At 61.9% G+C, this 17632-nt stretch overlaps 1 protein-coding gene across 6 annotated transcripts in view; it reads right to left on the bottom strand.

Moving 5' to 3' along the window:
* PIP5K1C (phosphatidylinositol-4-phosphate 5-kinase type 1 gamma) overlaps positions 1 to 16865 on the bottom strand; it is a 49722-nt gene extending 32857 nt beyond the window's left edge. For 2 of the 6 annotated variants that reach the window (XM_086699511.1, XM_086699512.1), the window contains exon 1: positions 16687 to 16865. In XM_086699511.1, coding sequence (XP_086555637.1) covers positions 16687 to 16780 — 94 coding nt within the window. In that variant the 5' untranslated portion in view covers positions 16781 to 16865. The remainder of the gene's footprint in view (positions 1 to 16686) is intronic. The other 4 variants (XM_086699514.1, XM_086699517.1, XM_086699513.1 and 1 more) reach the window with 3 other exon arrangements.
* Between the last annotated feature and the right edge of the window lie 767 nt (positions 16866 to 17632).

The raw sequence follows: 17632 nt of genomic DNA, 5'->3' as shown, positions 1-17632 counted from the left end.
GCAGCTCCTGGGGCTCATGTGTTATGTCTCCCCCACTACAGAGAGACCAGGTCTGCTCAGTCACCCCCTGACGGACACCGTCAGAGCTGAGTGTGGAGTCAGCGCTGGAGAGGGCAGCAGGGGGACACGAGGCCTCCAGGGTGGGGCCGCTTCCCAGATCAGGGCTGCATGTGCCCAGGCCGGGTGCCGGCTCCCCGAGACTCAGGGCAAACGAGAAGGCGCGAGGACAAGGCAGCGGGGCCAGCAGCCCCAAGAAGCCAAGAAGTGGCCTCACACACTTCCCTGATTGGCCGGAGCGACCCGGTGGCCCTGGGCCTCCCGCTGCGCGGCCGCCTCAGCAGCGGGGCCCTGCGGGCAGCCTGCGGGGACGCTGGGAACCTCTGCAGGGGGGTGGCAATCCCAACCCTCAGCCCCCCCGCCGGCCGAGCCACACTTGGAAGTCCTCTCTCCAAACCGGAAGGGCCGCGGCTGAGTGGAGACGGCCGGCTCTCTGCAGCCACATGATGCTCCGAGTGGTGCGGTGCAACGGAGAAACCCTATGGCGTGGGGAAGGGTGGAAGCTTCTGGTTCTGCCCTCCGGGAACCCCGAGCCCCGAGGTCCCGGCGGGGGTCCCCGCCACACTGGCGACTGCACCGGGGAGGTAGGCGGCCCCCAGCCGAGGTGCGGGACCAGGGTGCAGGCGCCCGCCGACCCCGGGCGAGACCCCAGAGCCGCGAGCACACACGCACTTGTTCGCTCAGGCTCGAAGCTCCGGGCGGCCTGTTACGCAGCGACAGCTGACTGAAGCAGGGACCACGGTACGAGCCGAGAGCCACCACGGCGGTGGGGACGCCGGCCAGTGCGGCAAGACAAGAAAAAAGAAAAGGAACGGAGATTGGAGAGAAAAAATTTCAGAAAACCCAAGAAGTAAATGCAGCAGGGGCGCCTGGGCCACTCAGCCAGCTGAGCAGCTCTTTTTTTTTTTTTAACGTTTATTTATTTTTGAGAGACAGAGAGAGACAGCGTGAGCAGGGGAGGGGCAGAGAGAGAGAGAGGGAGACACAGAATCGGAAGCAGGCTCCAGGCTCCGGGCCGTCAGCCCAGAGCCCGACGCGGGGCTCGACCCCACGAACCGGGAGATCACGACCGGAGCCAAAGTCATCCGCTTCACCGACTGAGCCACCCAGGCGCCCCACGGCCGGCTCTTGGTTTTGGCTCAGGTCACGATCTCGCGGGTTTGTGGGTTCGAGCCCCACGTGGGGCGGGGATTTCGCTCTCTCTCTCCCTCTCCCTCTCCCTCTGCCCCTCCCTGGCTCGTACACTCGCTCTCGCTCTCGCGATAAATAAACAAACGTGAAAAAAAACTTTTTTAAGAGAAGAACTAAACACAGCAGAGCAGGCGGCCGGCAGCTAACCCAAGGTCACGGCGCTCCCAGCCGGGGAGAACGGGGAGTCTGGGAGTCGGTGCCCTCTGCGCCCACCCCCTGCTCCGCCTGGTTCCACGCTTGCGTGAGTTTTTATCTCTTCGGTAGCTGGCCCTTTCCAACCAGCAGGCGCGGGGAAGACCCCCGTCCTCCAGGGGCGCTACAAGCCCCGAGCAGGGAGGGGACGCGGGGAAGGGGCGGACGGGGGCATGGGGGGCGGGGAGTATGTGAACTAAACGCAGCAGCAGGTCAATGGGGGGATCCAAGCAGTACGAAGTGAGCTTCCACCATCCGCTGCTTTCAACTTTTCAGTAGGGTTGAAAATTTTGCTTTTTAACGTCTATTTATTTTGAGAGAGGTGGGGGAGGGGCAGAGAGAGAGAGAAAGAGAGAGAGAGAGAGGGAGAGGGAGGGAGGGAGGGAGGGAGGGGGAATCCCAAGCAGGCTCCACTCTGTCAGCGCAGAGCCTGACGTGGGGCCCCAACGAAACCAAAGGTCCGACCCTCAACACGCTGAGCCCCCCCAGGCGCCCCTCGGTTGACAATTTTCTGAACGCGGGTTAAAGGTCAACCTGGGCCTGTGCTGCCGGGGGTTTTCAGGCTTTGGAGAAGCTCGCGTTTGGGGTGGATTGGCCCCAGGAGTGGGCGTGGGTTTCACACGCACTCGCTCAACGCACCTTTGCACCTTTGTGGCCGGCACGGTCCCACCTCGGGGCCTTAGCCGCCACCGTCACCGTGCCCGCGGCCTCGGAGGCTCCCTCCCTGCATCTCCACGCGGCCGGCACTCACATGGTCTCAGCCTGAACATCGCCTCCTGGAGGGTCCACCCCTGACACGCTGCCTAGAGCGGTCCCTTCCCACCCCACCCCTGCCCACCCTCTACCACACCCCCGGTTCACTGATTTCGGGCCACACGTCACCAAAGGGACCTGTTCCTTCCCAGTAGAGCAGAGGCCACAGCGGGCGTGCCAGCGCTGCGTCCAGTCCCGGCACGTGGGAAGCTCATCCCGGCTCTCACCCCGACAGCCGACAGCCGGGGTGGGGGGGGGGGGGACAAAAGTCCCCGTCGCGCCAGGAACCATCGGGGCCTCAGCAGGGGCAGGACTCAGGCAAAGGCTGAAACCTCGAACTAGGGGGCAAGTCTCAAACGAAGGCTTCGGGACTAAGAAAGCCCCTTTCTGCCTCGCGGGTAGTTTTTTCCTCTCACGATTTTGCGTTTACCACCCCGAACCACCCGGAAAGGTGAATGGTGGCAGGTAAGGAATTACAGATTGTCCTGATTCCCAGCTTCCCAAAGAGCATTCTGTCCACCACTTGCTCCCTTGCGCGTTCCAAACTCTGGGAGCATTCCCTGCGTGCTGGGCCCCGTTTCTGGGGACACACCGGTTCTCTGTCTAAGTAGATTTAGGGACAGAAGATCCGAGGAGCCCAGAAAAGACGCCAACGCATCGGGCGCCTGGGCGGCTCAGTCTCGGCCGAGGGTCCCACTCCCGGTTCCGGTGCAGGTCATGATCTCCCGGTTCATGAGTTCAAATCCCGGGTAGGGCTCCGTGCTGACAGCCTGCTCGGGATCCTCTCTCTGCCGCCCCCCTGCTGCTCGCTCTTTATTTTTAATGTGTAAAAATGAACATTAAAAAATAACAAAATATTTCGTGATAAAAATAGCTTCGCCGTACTCTCCTGTCTACTTCCGTCTTGTTTGCAGCTCCTCGTACTAAACAGCTACAGGCGCGCACACGCCCCAGCACTGGGCTGGCGCCCCGAAAGCCGCACCCCCCACCCCCTAACACTCCCGGGAGACGACCGCCACTGGACCCACTTTACAGCCGGGGAGACTGAGGCCCAGAGGTCTCAGAGGCAAGTTCAAGGTAGCTCTGCGGCAGGGGCTCCCGAGTCTCTGCAGACGCGCTCCGCCCGCAAGGGCTGGCGGTCGGGTGTGCTCAAGGCAGCCCAAGCCGGCCCGCCCTCGCGGCAACCAGAAGCTTCCTCCCCTTGGGTGGCTTTCCCTGACCCCGCGGGCAGAGCGGCTGCTCCTGAAGCCGAACGCTGCTCCCACGCAACCGGCCCGGTGTCCCGGACCGGTGTCCGGTCACCTGTGTGAGCCCCACCCCCACGCGGGTCCCTGGGCCCAAGGGCAGAGCCCCCGCCCGGCCCAGAAGCAGAGCTCTGCTTGCTGCCGACTCCCGCACTGCCCTAGGCGCGGGCGCTCCCGGCCGGGGGCTCTCTCCACCGGCACCAGCTTCTGTCTGGTCCCCGGCCCTCGGGGGACACTCTGCCTGAGGTCACCCACACCATCAGAGGCGCAGAGGGCGACAGCTCGTCTTCCACAGATTCGGACGCTGGGGCCCCGGGCTCGCCATCCCCTGACCGGGCGCCCACTGCCCAGCCTGTGGGCTGCTGTCTGGTCCTCCACCGTTCGGGCTCCTTCAGGCCCTGGGCCCTGGGCCACCTCCCACCTCCCCTCTGCTCCGCGACCGCCCTCCCTCCCGGAGCCTGTCCCGGGGCCTGGTGGTTGTGGGTGCGGCCTCTCCTCGCAGCCTCTCCCTCGGAAACCCACGGAAACCCACGCCACAGCGCCGCCTTCAGGGGTCTCCTGGCTCCTCCCAGAGCCCCGCAGGGCAGGCCACTTCTCCCTGTGTCCCTCCGTGACTCCCCCCCCCACCCCCCCGCACCAGCTCCCAGGCACGGGGCATCAGCTGAGAAACCCTGGAAGGCTGCATGGAGGAGGCTGAGAGCAAGAGCCCCGGGGGAAGAGCGAGGGGAATGTGGCTCTCACAGGTTCCCTGAGCTGGACATCTGCTGCAGGGCGGAAGGCCCAGCAAGGCCACGGGCCCACGGGGCTTCCCCCCTGGCCTATCCTATGCCTCTCATCTCTCTTCTTCAGAGGCGGAAACTGAGGCTCAAAGAAGTGGTGTTAGGATGTTTTGTGCTGAGACAGAAGCCTAACTCACACAGTATGTGGAGAGGGATTATTTGTTAACACAACTCAGGGGCCAGTAAACTGTGCCCTGCAGACCAGACCCGCCTGCCGTCTGTTTTGTAAGTAAAGTTTTATCGGCACAAAGCCACACCCACTCATTTACCAATCTCTGCCGTGGCTTTTGCGCTCCCGCAGCAGAATCGAACGCTTAAGAGAGAGACCACCCGAGAGACCACCCGGCCCTTCGCGGGAGGAGCCTGCCGAGCCCCAACCTAACTGAAGATGAGCTTCAAGTCTGGCAGCACCTGGGGGCCCTGAGGACTCGGTCTCCCCACCGGCCAGTGCTGCTGTCCTCCCTGCGGGGGCCCCCCCCCACCCCCAAGTAGGCGCCTGACTGTCCTGCAGGTCACGTGCCGAGGCCTGGGTCCCCACCCCGGAGCCAGCGGCACCCTGCCGAGGTGTGGGGGATCGGGGCTCCTCGAGGGGACACCGGGAGACCGACGCTGGACCCTCAACCACAGACCTCCACTCGGGAAGGGCCAGCCGATGGGCGAGATCCGCAGACGGAAGGGCAGGAGCGGAGAGAGCTCCCCCCACCTCCCCCCACCCACCAGCAGGTGCCCAATGAAGGATCACGCGCTGTCTCAGGACCAACGTGTGAGGTTTCTTGGCCCAGTTTTCTTCCCAGATATATTTTTACTCCCCGGAAGCCAGGGCTGGGCTGCAGATTCTGCACTTGAATTCCAAGAGCCACTGAGGCAGCCCAGGGCTGCTCGGCCAGACGCCCCCTTGGCCTCTAGGCTAGAGGCCTCTTGCTCCCGTCACTCGCGGCAGGTGCCCACCGACCAGGAGACAGGCGGACGGTGGGAAGCCAGGCTGGGCACTCTCGCAAATGCCAGTAATTCCCTCCCCAGTGGGGGCCAGCCTCCCCGACAGGGCAGGTCTGGGCATCCAGAATCCCAGGGGGCCGGAGACGGCTCTGTCTGGCACAGAGGCTGAGCCAGGCGGGCACCAGGCCCCCGACGCCCGGCCGGGCTCCAGGATTGCCACGGGACCTCCCGCACCTCGAGGGTCACTCTGCGTGAGGCCCGCGAGGGCCACGACTGCCCCATTCTACGGGTGACAGAGTGAGGCTCTGAAGCCACGCGAGCTGCCCGCTGGGCGGCCAGCCTTCAGGATGGCCCCCGGCCGGCCTGGTCCCCGGGTAGCCACAGCTCCTGCCGCGGCCGGTGGGCGTGACTGGCGGGGTACGGCCGAAGTGCGGGCCCGCGACCTCTGACCAGGTCAGACGCAGCCACCTTCGCTCGCTCTCGGGCCGCTCAGCCGGGGAGAAGCGGCCGCCGAGCGGTGAGGACACACAAGTGGCCCCGGGAACGGAGGCCGTCTGCCGGCAGCCACCTGAGACAACAGCTTGGGACCGGCTCCTCCAGCCCCGGTCGAGCCCTCGGATGGGGCAGGAGGCTGGAGTGCGACCTCGTCAGAGACCCTGTGCCAGAACCGCCCCGCCCAGCCACCCTTGGACTCCTGACCCACAGACACCGAGAGGTAATAAGTGTGCGCTGTTGTTTAAAGCCGCCACATTTCGGGGTCTGTGTTCACAGCAACAGATGTGACACACTGGGGGTTCCCACGTGGCCCCTGAGAGTACAGAGAAGGACAGCGGGTGGGGGGCGTCTAGACGGATGGCCTCCCTGCCCTCCCCTCCCCTTTGCCTCCCCTCACTCCCTGCACTCCCGCCACGCGACCTCCTTGCCGTTCCTCACATGCACCAGGCACAGTCCTGCCCCAGGGCCCTTGCACTCGCTTCTCTACCTAGCATACTCTTCTCCATTTCACCGTTCAGGCCTGGATCGTCTCCTCCTCAGCGAGACCTTCCTGCACAACTGGCTGAAGCCGGCTCCCCGACCCGTTCTCCACCTCCATCATAACTCCTACCCCCGGTCAGTTTAAACCTCCTATTTAATCTGTGGGCCCTCCAGTGACTGCGCCCTTCGAGGCCAGGAGCCCCGTGAGGGCAGCACTCGCTACAGCCCAGGGAGGCACGTGCCCACACTTCGCAGTGCCTCCAGCACCGGGACCCGCTCCCTCCTCCCTGGTGGTGACCGCGGGAGTCACGACAAGGTCTGGGGCCAGGGCACCAGGGGCTTGGCTCAGGAGGCAAGTGTTGGAGGAGGAGCCTCGGGGCACGGCCTGCTTAGTGTCTCTAACCACTGAGCCACCGACTCCAACACCCCGGTGGCCCCAGCGACCGGCTGGAAAGCAGCAGGCGCGTGGGCACGGCAACAAAGAGCTGAGGCCCGCTGGGTCTGAACCACACCACCCGATGCGCCCAACAGCCCGGTGAGGTGGGTGCCACGGCCCCGAGAAGCCAGGTCACCTGCCTGAGGTTCCCCGGGAAAAAGTGGGCACGGATGCACGTGATTCCGGGTGGCCGGGCTCCAGCCTGAGCCACAGGCACACGGGTGGAAGGGGACAGGAAGAGCCAGCCATGCTCGAGGGGGCAGGGCCTCCCAGGACGAAGGAAGAGCCGGGGCAAAGGCCCTGGGGCAGGGCTGTGCCTGCAGAGTTGGGGAATCAGCACAGAGGCCCAAGGGGCTGGAACAGAGTGAGGAGAGGAGAGTGCAGAGATGTGACGGACCTTGCTGCTCCTGTCACCCTGGGGACCCACACAGGGCTGGTGAACCTTAGGGTCCGTCTCCAGGCCTTCCCAGCCTGGCGGCTTCCTGGAGGCAAGCCCGGGATCCATCTTGGCCCCCGCTATGACTGGAGGCCAGGCCAGGGCTGGAGGCTGATCTGGGGGCCGAACGAACACCCACGCCACCCCCGCTGCTCCTGTCACCGGGGCAAAGGCCTCGCCCACCTGGTTCTGGCCTCTGCCTGGGCTCCTTCCGGGCTCCACCAGCTATGGGCTTCCCTCCGAGCCCGGCATACAGTGAGCGCTCAATAACGAGCTGGGTGACTAGCGCGTGTATAATGGGGTATCGAACAGCGTGTGAGAGAACACGCTGGCTCTGAGTTACATGGTCAGGAAGTAAGAGCCAAGCCAAGCTTAATGCATTAAAATGGAAAATGCGGGAAAGTGCGGGGGGTGCCTGGGTGGGTCGGGCGAAGCGTCATCTGACTTTGGCTCAGGTCGTGGTCTCCTGGTTTGTGAGTTTGAGCCCCACATCGGGGTCACTGCTGTCAGCACAGAGCCCGGAGCCTCCTTCGGATCCTCTGTCCCCCCCTCTGCCCCTCCCCCACTCGCACACACGTGCTCTCTCTCCCTCTCTCTCAAAAATAAACAAACGTTTAAAAAAACATAAAATGCAGAACAGAGTTGGAAGATTCACGTTTCCCCATTTCAAAACGGGCTGCAAAGCCTCGGTGATCAAGGCAATGTGGTCCGGGCACACACAGATGGGGACGCCCGTCTGGACGCCCTGGAATGGTCCAGGATACATCGGTGGGAATCCAGAACCAAACATGCACATTCCCGGTCGGCTGATTTCGACGAGCACCCAGACGACTCAGTGTCGACCGGCGGCTCTGGGACAACCGGGTTTCCACACACGAGGAGTGACGTCGGGCCCTACCTCACACCGTATGCACTCGGAACACGAGACGCAGCAGAAATCTAAGCCCACCGAGCGGATGGAACCATAAAGCTCTGGGAAGACAAGTAAATCATTGCGTTGAGTCAGGCCGTGGTTTCTTGGACGTGACCGCTTTAGTCCAAGCCACCAAAGGAAACACGAGCTGGACTTCCTCAAAATGAAAACGTCTGCTCTGCAGGGCGCCCGGCCAGCTCAAGTCAGCACAGTGTGCGACTCTGGATCTCGGGGTTGTGAGCTCGAGCCCCGTGTGGGGCACAGAGATCACTAAAAAAATAAACTTAAAAATAACGTTTGCACTTCAAAGGCCGCCACCAAGAAAGCGGGGAGGCAACCGACAGAATGGGAGAAGGTATCTGCCAATCAGAGGTCTGATGAGGGAACTGTATGTAGCATATATAAAGAGCGCTTACAATTCAACAATAAAATGAACCCAAACGAAAAATGAGCAAAGGATCTCAACACGCACTTCTCCGCAGGAGGACGTACAGATGGCCAGCAAGCCCAGGAACACATGCTCCGCGTCACTGACCATCAGGAAACACAAATCAAAACCCCAGCGAGACACCACTTCACGCCCACGAGGACGGCTAGAATCAAGCAGACACACGGTGACAAGTGACGTCCAGGACGTGGAGAAGTCAGAACCCTCACACACGGCTGGTGGGACTGGAGAGTGCGGCCGTCATCCATACGTCATGGACACCGCCCGTAACCAAAAGTGGGAACAACCCAGATGTCCGTCAACAGATGATCGCCATCCACTTCACGGAACGTCACTCGGCCCCGAACGGGAGCGAGTCGCCGACACGCGCTGCCCCACGGACGGACCCTGAACACAGGACCCAGCGAGGAAAACCAAGGGTGAGGGCATCCTAAGGCGGAGAGAGCACGTGCCAAGGCCCTGTGGGAACAGGACAGGATGCTTTTGGGGAACAGAGAGCCAGGGTCTGGGGTGGCTGCAGGGGAAGGTGCGCCTGGGGGAGCTGAGAATGGAGGCGGGGGGGGGGGGGGGGGCGGGCAGAGCCCGGACCACCGGCCGACCCCTCCTGCCCCAGGCTGAGACCCACTCCCACGCGTTCTGCCCCCTCCTGCATCCCCGCCCGATCTCGATCTCACTGCACAAAGCGAATGTTCCCGGAGTGGTAAACAGGAAGCCTTGCAAAGGATGGGGGGAGGGTGGCCATGAATCCAGAACTCGGCAGGCCTTAGGCCGGCGGACGGCTTTCCAAAGCTCCGGCTCTCAAAAGAAAGAGAAAGAAGGTTCCAGAACTTTCACCACTCTTGCCACAAACACGGCCGCGCACACGGCCCTGCCAGGCACAGGCCTCCCACCAAAGTCCAGGCCGGAGGCCTGAGGGGACCAGGTGGGCTTCCCGAGGGAGCCGAGAGCAGGGGCGAAGCTCCCTCACAGCTGCTCAGGCAGAAGGTTCCGGTGCTGGGGTCAGGCCCGGGAGACCAGCTGCTCCCAGGTCTCCAAGTGTGATCCCGGATCCTAGCGAGGGATCAAAGATCGCCATCCAGGACAACTCTGGACGCACCAGCACAACGTGGGTCCTGACTGTGGACTCTGCACGGATGTTACACTTCCTGAACCTGATCTCCGCACTTGGCGGAGGGGGCGTCTGTCCGCGGGTACAGAGCTGCTCACCATTCCGACTGCGCATCTGCAGACCCACCCCCCGGCTACTGCAGCCCCCAATTGGTACTCGGGAGCCCTTCCCGGTCACCTGGAGACGTACGCGGGGCACCGAAAACTGTCACCTCCCGTGCACGCGTCCAGCCGAGCGTAGTCTGCTTCCTGTCTCCCCCCTTGTGCTGTAGACGGGGGCCCTTTCTGTGGGCTACCGAGAGGCGGGTCTTACGTTTTGTGCCGTTTGTTGGTGGTTTTCACCGTTTGCAATGGCCCCCAGGCTCAGAGCTGCGGTGGTCGGGCGTTCCTGAGCCCAGAGGACGGCGACGCGCCTTAGAAAGTGTGTTAGACACGCTTCCACCCGGCAGGAGTTGGCGCTGCTCGTCACGAGGTCGCTGCTAACGACGCAACAGTATGTATCCGACAAGGGTCTTTATGCAGAAGCACACACGGTGTGAGGTTGCACACGGACGTGATCTGGCGATGGAAACGTGGGGACCAGAGGCTCGCGGGGACCTGCGTGTTTCCCAGGAGCCGCACCTCAGTATTCCCAAACTCCACAGAACTGCGAATAATGAGAACCCACCTCTGTACTTAAGGACGAAGGGGCTTCCAACTGACTCTCAAAGGACCCGCAAAATCGCACACAGGCGATAACACCCATTCAGAGAGACGTGTTGGCAGCTGGCGAATCTCAGCTAAGAGCCTCGGGGTGTTTGCCGCAGTATCTCGCAACTTTTTCTGCAGCCTTGAACGTTTTCAAAATACGACGTTAAAAAAAAAAAAAAATTAAAGGTATGTGCGAATGCAGAAAACCACCTGGAATGATTGACGGTTGGTTACCTCCTCCTAGAAACAGAGAGGGCAAGACACAAGTCCTCCCTGTCTCCTGACCACAGGGCAGGCTGCTGCTTTTTAAAGGAAACGTGTTATTACTCGTAGTTACAGGCTCGCCTGCTGCAAGAAGACAGGCAGATGAGCGGGACAGAATAGAAAGTCCAGAAATAGACCAGCCGCATGCAGGAATCTGGGATGTAATAAAGGGGGCATCTCAAATCGGTGAGGGAAGCAGATTTTCCAGAGACCGCTGGGGCAACCCCGAGCCCCCTGGAAAACCGTGGAACAATGAAATCCTCATACGCCGTACGCGGGGGTACATCCCAAATAGAGCAGGACTTTAAATGCTTAGAAAAAGGCGAAACCACCTTAGTACTAGAAGAATTAGAACCTCAGGACGGAGAACACATTTCCACCCGTGACATCAAACTGAGAAACCGTCAAGGAGAGATGGATAAACTTGACCACATAAATACAAAGATACCTGCCCGAGATCAGCTATCATCATGAGAGAAAACAGGGAAGGACTACTTACGCCTGTGTCACCAATTTAAAAAAAAAAACACCAAAAAACTTTCACGATATACAAAGAGCTCCCACAAATCAATAAGAAAAAGACTGGTAGCCCAATCGAATACGGGAAAGACGCAGCTCCGTGGTTCCCATCAAACAGAGAGAGTTCCGAGACGTGCGTTATTAAACGTGGCAAAAGGGGTGAGCGATGAAAAGCGGTCTGGCCCAAGCGCACCCCAGAGCGTCCTTCATACGCAAATGCCCAAACAGCACCCTGCTCCTTAAACCCTCAGCGGCAACCCCACGCATCCAGAACAAAGGCCAAGAAACGTGTGCGTGGCACACGTACGAGACAGAAAGCAGTTGTGACAAGACACCGGGGGTTCCTTTTTCCAACCGAAGTCACAGGCTAGGCCCCCAAAAGGCCTTCGCTCACTCTGGCTCAAGCACTTAGGGCGCCCTGGGCCGGACCCCAAGCCCTCCAGCGTGGCTCAGTGGGGCAGCAGGTGCAGGGCCCTGTGGCTAATCCGCCAGGTCAGTAATCCCCACGGTGGGCAGTCCGCGGCTCCAGGCCCTGCCGGCCAGCTGGCGGCAGCAGGCAATCCCCAGGGGGGTCTCAACCTGCCCGGTCACGAGTGGGGACACGTGTCAGTCACAGCGGCAGGCGGTGCGAGCAGGAAGGCCCGGGAGCCCGAGACCCTCCCGGAGCCCGGGCCTCCCCGGCGATAAATGCCGATGTCGCGTAGCTGTCTGTCGTTCAACGAGCACCACCCCGGGGGCCTCGGGCCTCTCCCGATTCCTGTCCCCCGTGCCCTCATCTTGAGAGGAGCTGGGCTGGGGGGGCAGGGACTTCACTTGCTCAGAGGCACAGCTGTCTGCGGCCAAGGCAGCGTGAGACCCAGGCCAAGACCCGGGCTTCCCCGCCCAGGGTCCGTGGGACTCCACCTGCCTTGCCCCCCCCCCCCCCCGCCCCCAGGACATCAGTCCGACCCTGCCAGAACCCCCCCCCCCCCCACCAGCTCCAGGGCACAGACCAATCCCTTCTGGCTTCTTCGGCTCCCTCACCCCCCTCACCCCCCCATTGGCCTCCACCCAGGCTCCAGCACAACTCAGCACCACTCATCTGGCACCTGTCCCGGGAGGCTCCTTCCCGACCAACTAGCCAGAGTGCTGCGCCAGCGCCCCCCAAAGGCCCCACGTGACTGGCCTGGCCCATTTCGGCCCCCCCACGACAAGAACTTTGTTTCCGTGGCTCAGATGAGTCAAGCTCATTCCTGCCTCAGGGCCTTTGCACAGGCCAATCCCTCTGCCCGCTAACCCATCTCCCGTGGCTGCTTTTCTCACTTAGGCCACTCCTCCCCGACCACCCCGGCTGCAGCTTGCCCCACGCTGGCGATCGCAACGCCACCGGTTTCTTTCCCCTCCGCGTGCTCACCACTGACCAGCACGCACTCATTCAGGGGATGGCAGCATTTTCCACAAGGCGCAAGACCGCGGGCATTTCTGACTCTGCGGGCCATAAGGTCTGTAGCCCAAAAGCCGTCACAGGCAGCGTGTGAGTGGGCGGGCACGGCTGTGTGCGAAGAAAACCCGCCCGACAAAAACTGGTGCTGGGTGGGACTCGGCCCAGAAGGCAGTCTGCTGACGACCGGTCCTCTCGGTTTGCTTGCCCGCCACCGTCATCCTGACCCCCGCCGATCTGAGAGCCCGCGAGAGCAGGGAGGGAGCCCCCGGCTCGCTGCACCTAGAGCCCACGGCAGGAGCTTGGACGATGTTTAATCAGCACCGTCCAAGGGCTAAGGACTAAGTAAGCGACCGCTTGCGCTGGGTTCTGCGCGGGAGGGGCGTGCAGCACGGGGGCCTCTTCCACCCACGCACCCATCTGAGGAGGGAAAGTCCCCGCGCCCACACGCCTGGTGCCCCTCTAAGGGCTTACGAGTCAACCCGCTCGATTCAGCCCTAGGAGAAAGGTACAGTCATCGCACCCGTCTCACAGATGGAGACGCTGAGGCCGAGTGTCCCTGGCTGGTAAAGGATGCAGCTGGGATGTGAACCAAGGGCTCTGGCTCCCAGGCCTCTCTCCACGGAGGGGACCAGACCGTCAGAGGTAAAAGCGTCACATCGCCAGGAAGCGTCCAGGGCAGAATTCCGACTGGGAGATTCCAGCCGACTCGCCACAAGGGGTAAGGGACCACTCACCCACAACCACAGAGGAGGCCTCTGGCGACAACGCCCCAGCCCAGCCCTGTGGGCCCTGTGGGCCGTCTTCTCTCTCTCCTTCAGGCCTCCCTCCGTCAGGGGAGGCTTCACTGAGGAGACATTTGAGCAAAACCTTGAAAAAACTAAGGAAGCAAACGACACAGATATAAAGGACAAACGTTCTAGACAGACGGCACAACATGTGCAAAGGCCCTGGGGCAGGGGCAGGACCAGGCCTAGGAGGAACAGCAAGGACCAGGCCCAGGTGGCTGGAGCAGAGTGGGCAAGGGGAAGACAAGGGGATGGGAGGGAGGGGATGGGGCAGGTCGTGCAGGGCCTTGGGGGCCTCAGGGAGGACTTGGGCTTTTACCCCTAGGGAGGTGGGAGCCCTAAAGGGCTGTGGGCAGAGGCGAGCAGGACCTAACTCAGTTTTTAACAGGAGCCTTCTGGAATGAGCTGTAGGGTGCATGGGAAGAGACGAGGGACCAAGCCAGTGACGGATGATGGGGCTAGACCAGGACTGGCAGAGGAGCAAGAAGTAGGCAGATTCTGGGTCCATTTTGAGGACAAAACCAGCATAATCTGCCACCAGATTAGATGTGGGAGGGGGCTGGCGGGGGGGGGGGTGCTGGGAACGAAGCCAACTGTTCTGTGCTCTCACGCAAGCAGGAAGGATAGGAGGGAAATGGCTCGGAACAGCAGACCGCAGCACGGGCCAAGAGCCCACAGGCAGATCACGGGCCGCGTGAATGCATCCAAACCCCCCAAACCAGCGGAGAACCCCATCGGGCCCTTTCTGGACCAGGCCTTGGGAGCAAGGAGCCGGGCATTTAAAGTAACCAGATTCTAAACCCCAAGATGCCATTTCCCCTCCATCAGATTGGCCCAAATCACCGAGGCTCGTAACATTCAGAGCTGGCAACGCTGGCCAGAGTCTCTCTCCGCCCCTGCCAGACCTTTCTGGAAAGCCAACAGGCTTCAGATAAGAATTCTCAATCTGCTCGCCATGACCCAGCCGTTCCAGAACAGGGACTTCAACCGCCAGACAGTAGTTAAAGCGCCACAGTTGGGGCCACGTTCAAAGACGTTCCCCGCGACACTGCTTCTCACAGCAGAGGGTGGACGCCAGGGACAGCCAGAATGGGCCTCAGCAGCAGGCGGGCGGACTCGTTAAGGGCTGGTGCCTAAAACGGGCTGTCCCTGCCGGTCATCGGGCACTCTCGACATGCCGACGCGTGCTAACTCCGGTAAGGCTCACAGCCAGCCCCAAGTAGGCGTAGGTATCACCCCGTTTTACAGACGAGGACACCGGGGCCCAGAGAAGTCAAGGCACTCGTTATTCAAGGCCACACCGCGATCGGGTGGAGGCCGGGCAGTATGTCTGGGGCGCGCGCCCCCTAAACCACGCACGGTATCCCTCCTTCCGAAGAAAAGTTGATACCCACATGGGGGGAAATCCACGTTACCGCGGACAAACAGCAAACCACGTTATGGAACAGCAGGTGTGGTGCAGTGGTTTCTCGTCCAGGGCGACTGTGTCTCCAGGGGACACGGGAGCTGTGTGTGGACGCTTAGGGTCATCACAACCCGGGAGATCCCGGCACTGAATGGGCGGGGCCGGGGATTCTGCGCAACACCCCACACGGGACGGGGCCTCCAAAACAGAATTCTCCGGCCCAAACGTCAATAGGGCCGAGGCGACGACCCCTGGTGTGGTATGGAACCATCTTGGCACAAAGACACTTAGGGACTTCTTTAATCCCTGAGCAGGAGGGAAAGTGTGGAGTTACTGCCCAAACTTAGGACCCACATCAGGAGAAACAGGCCCGGAAGGGAAGGTGCAGCTTGTAATTTTAAAGCGAGGGAAGTAAACGATTCGCTGGGGGAGTCAGATTTCTGCGCATTTTGGTGACAGGCAGTCGGGGCTGACCCCTTATCTTCCCGGCCCCCACGCTCAGACCCAGCCACCGCTGGGGCCTGGGGCTTTATCTGCCCCCCAGTGGCTCACGGAGCCCCTGATAAAATAAACGTCTGCTATGCGGCTTTCTTGTGGTCACTGAGTCTTGGGCTGTTTTGTCTCTGACCAGCGCAGGCCAGAGGGTTGATAGCGGAGGTCAGGGGTTTGATAACGGAGCGCGCTGGGTCCCCGAACCGCGTCTAGGGCTAGCCAGGGTACCAGTCCCCGCCCAGACCAAGGGCGAGGCAACAGGATGGTCGAATGAAGCGGGTCATCTACCAAGCGCTTCCAGATGGCAGTGGGGACAGGAGCGGTGGGAGCCTTCCAGAACCAGGGGGACACTCGCTGGCCCTGGCGCTCTCTCGCCAGACCCCCCCCCCCCCCCCCCCCCCCGCCGCACACAGCAGACCCCGCCTGCCAAGGAAGCTTCAGGAGGCCTGGGGGAGAAGGAAGACGGGTGCCCATGTGGGTGTCTGCAGGGCCTCTGCTGGTGAGGGCTGCCTGAGGAGGATCCTGCAGATCCGGAAACTTCTGTCTGGAGGCTTGAGAATGCCACCCAGAGGGAGCCTTGCAGGAGCGGGGGCCATTCCTCTGGGCAGCAGTTAGGGAACAGCAGGTGGGGGGAGCCCATGGGCCGGACCAGGCCACAGGGCTCCCCCCACCTGCTGTTCTAAAGACCGAGGGAGGAGGCAGGGGCCCTACACACCAGGAGCCGCCCCCCAGCGTCCAGGTAGAAGGCTGGGGCGGGGGCTATTTCTGCCCCCCCCACACTTGCCTGCAGAGCCGCGGCACCGAAGGCATTTTGAGAAGCCACGTCCTTAGCACCCTCCTGTGATAAGGAGGTAAACTGAGGCCCAGAAAGGCAATGAATGGCCACTGCACCGGAGACCGGGGCTGGTGACTCCCACGAAGAGAAATGAGATAGTCAGGAGGCCCAGATGGCCTCGAAGACCCCCCACGTCCACGCGGGCAGGGCCTGCCCTTCACCACCAATAAGCTGTGCCCATAGGGGTGACTGCCCGTGGAAGGAAGGGGCGATCCCCCAAGCGGATGCCAGCAAGGTGGGCCCCCCCCCCCGCAGCAGTGTGTCCAGGAAGGGGGAGGGGGCACATCTGGGACAGTGTCACCTCCCTGCTATGCCCACCTAGGAGACCTGGCCCCTCACCGGCACCGAGGTACTCCACCATCCCACACGCCGACAGGCCTGGGTGGGATGCCGTCCCCAGGCGCCCTCGGCAGGGGGCGGCGCACCCACCCACAGCGTGGTCTCACCGCCCCCCCTCCAGACGGGAGGACCCGTCTTCCCCGCGCGCCTCCGGAGGGGGCTGCTGCCCCCACGGCCTCCCAGAACGGGGCCCCGCACCCACCCCCGCGGTCCCCCCCCCACCCCCACCCCCGGCATCCCGGGGAAGGGCGGCGCCGCCCCGAGCCCCCCAGGCGGGGCGCTCCATCCTCCCCCGAGCCCCGCGTCCCATCCCCCCCCGCGAGCGCCCCCGAGTGGAACGTTCCGGCCTCGCCGCCGCGGGTCCCGCCGCCCCTCCGGCGCTCGGGCGGGTCCACTGGGCCCCGGCGGGGGGAGGCCAGGCGGGTCCACTCGGGGAGCGAGGAAGGACGGAGGTCCGGGACCGTTACCTGCCGCCGCCCCGCTCTCCGAGGCCCAGGACGCCTCCGAGGTCACGGCCCCCGCCTCGGCGCTCTCCGCCTCGTCCGGCACCTCCAGCTCCATGGCCGCGCGCGCGGACCGGCCGGCGGCTGCACCCGAGCTGCGGCCGCCGCCGCCGAACAACAACCGCCGCCGGCCGGAGGGCGGAGGGAGGGGGCCGGGCCCAGGGAGCGGGGGGCGGGCCCGGAGGCGGGGCCGGCGTGCGCCGTGGCGCAGCGCGCGCGCCTCCAATCGGGGCTCGGGGGTGGGCCCGCGTGCGTCTCCGCGCCTCGAGCGCCCCCAAGCGCCCGGGGGGTGGAAGGGCAGCGGCTTGCCCTCGGCTTAATCCTATTGCCCTAATCCTCTCACAGGTGATAAACACGAGTCATGTCCACGATTAATCAAGTATCTACCGCCATATTGCAGGTGACACTTATGGCATACGCTTTGTCCTAAGTAGGACTTCTAATGGCATAATAAATGAGTTTGATTTGTGTTATATGCACAGTGTATAAATGATGCGGTATTGAGATAGACATACCAATACCATTGTTAAACAAAGTACATTATTATGATGTATATAGTGTCAACATATAACATGCACGTATCATATATATAACGTATGACATCACGTACAACATAATGGTAAGTAAGTTATAAGTGACAACATGACCAAAAGCCAGGCTGGGCGCTAAAGCCTCTGCATGCGATGCGTAGTTGGGGACCTATTTCTTGTTTACTTGTTTGTTTCTTTTTACTGCTAATACGTTCCCAGTACCTAACATAGAACAGAACACCTAGAATAAAATACATATTTGATAGTATTGATCAACCAGATGGGAACCGTTATTTCCGTTTTACGCACAAGAAAACAGGAGCTCAGAAAGCTGAAGCCACTTGCTTGGAATCACAAAGAATCATTACCATGCTGTGCCA

Source organism: Puma concolor, chromosome A2, assembly GCF_028749965.1.
Source record: "Puma concolor isolate L17-30 chromosome A2, mPumCon1.1.hap2, whole genome shotgun sequence".
In the NCBI taxonomy this organism is placed as follows: domain Eukaryota; kingdom Metazoa; phylum Chordata; class Mammalia; order Carnivora; family Felidae; genus Puma; species Puma concolor.
Note: the sequence above shows the minus strand (reverse complement) of the source record. Positions and strands in the feature narration are given on the sequence as shown.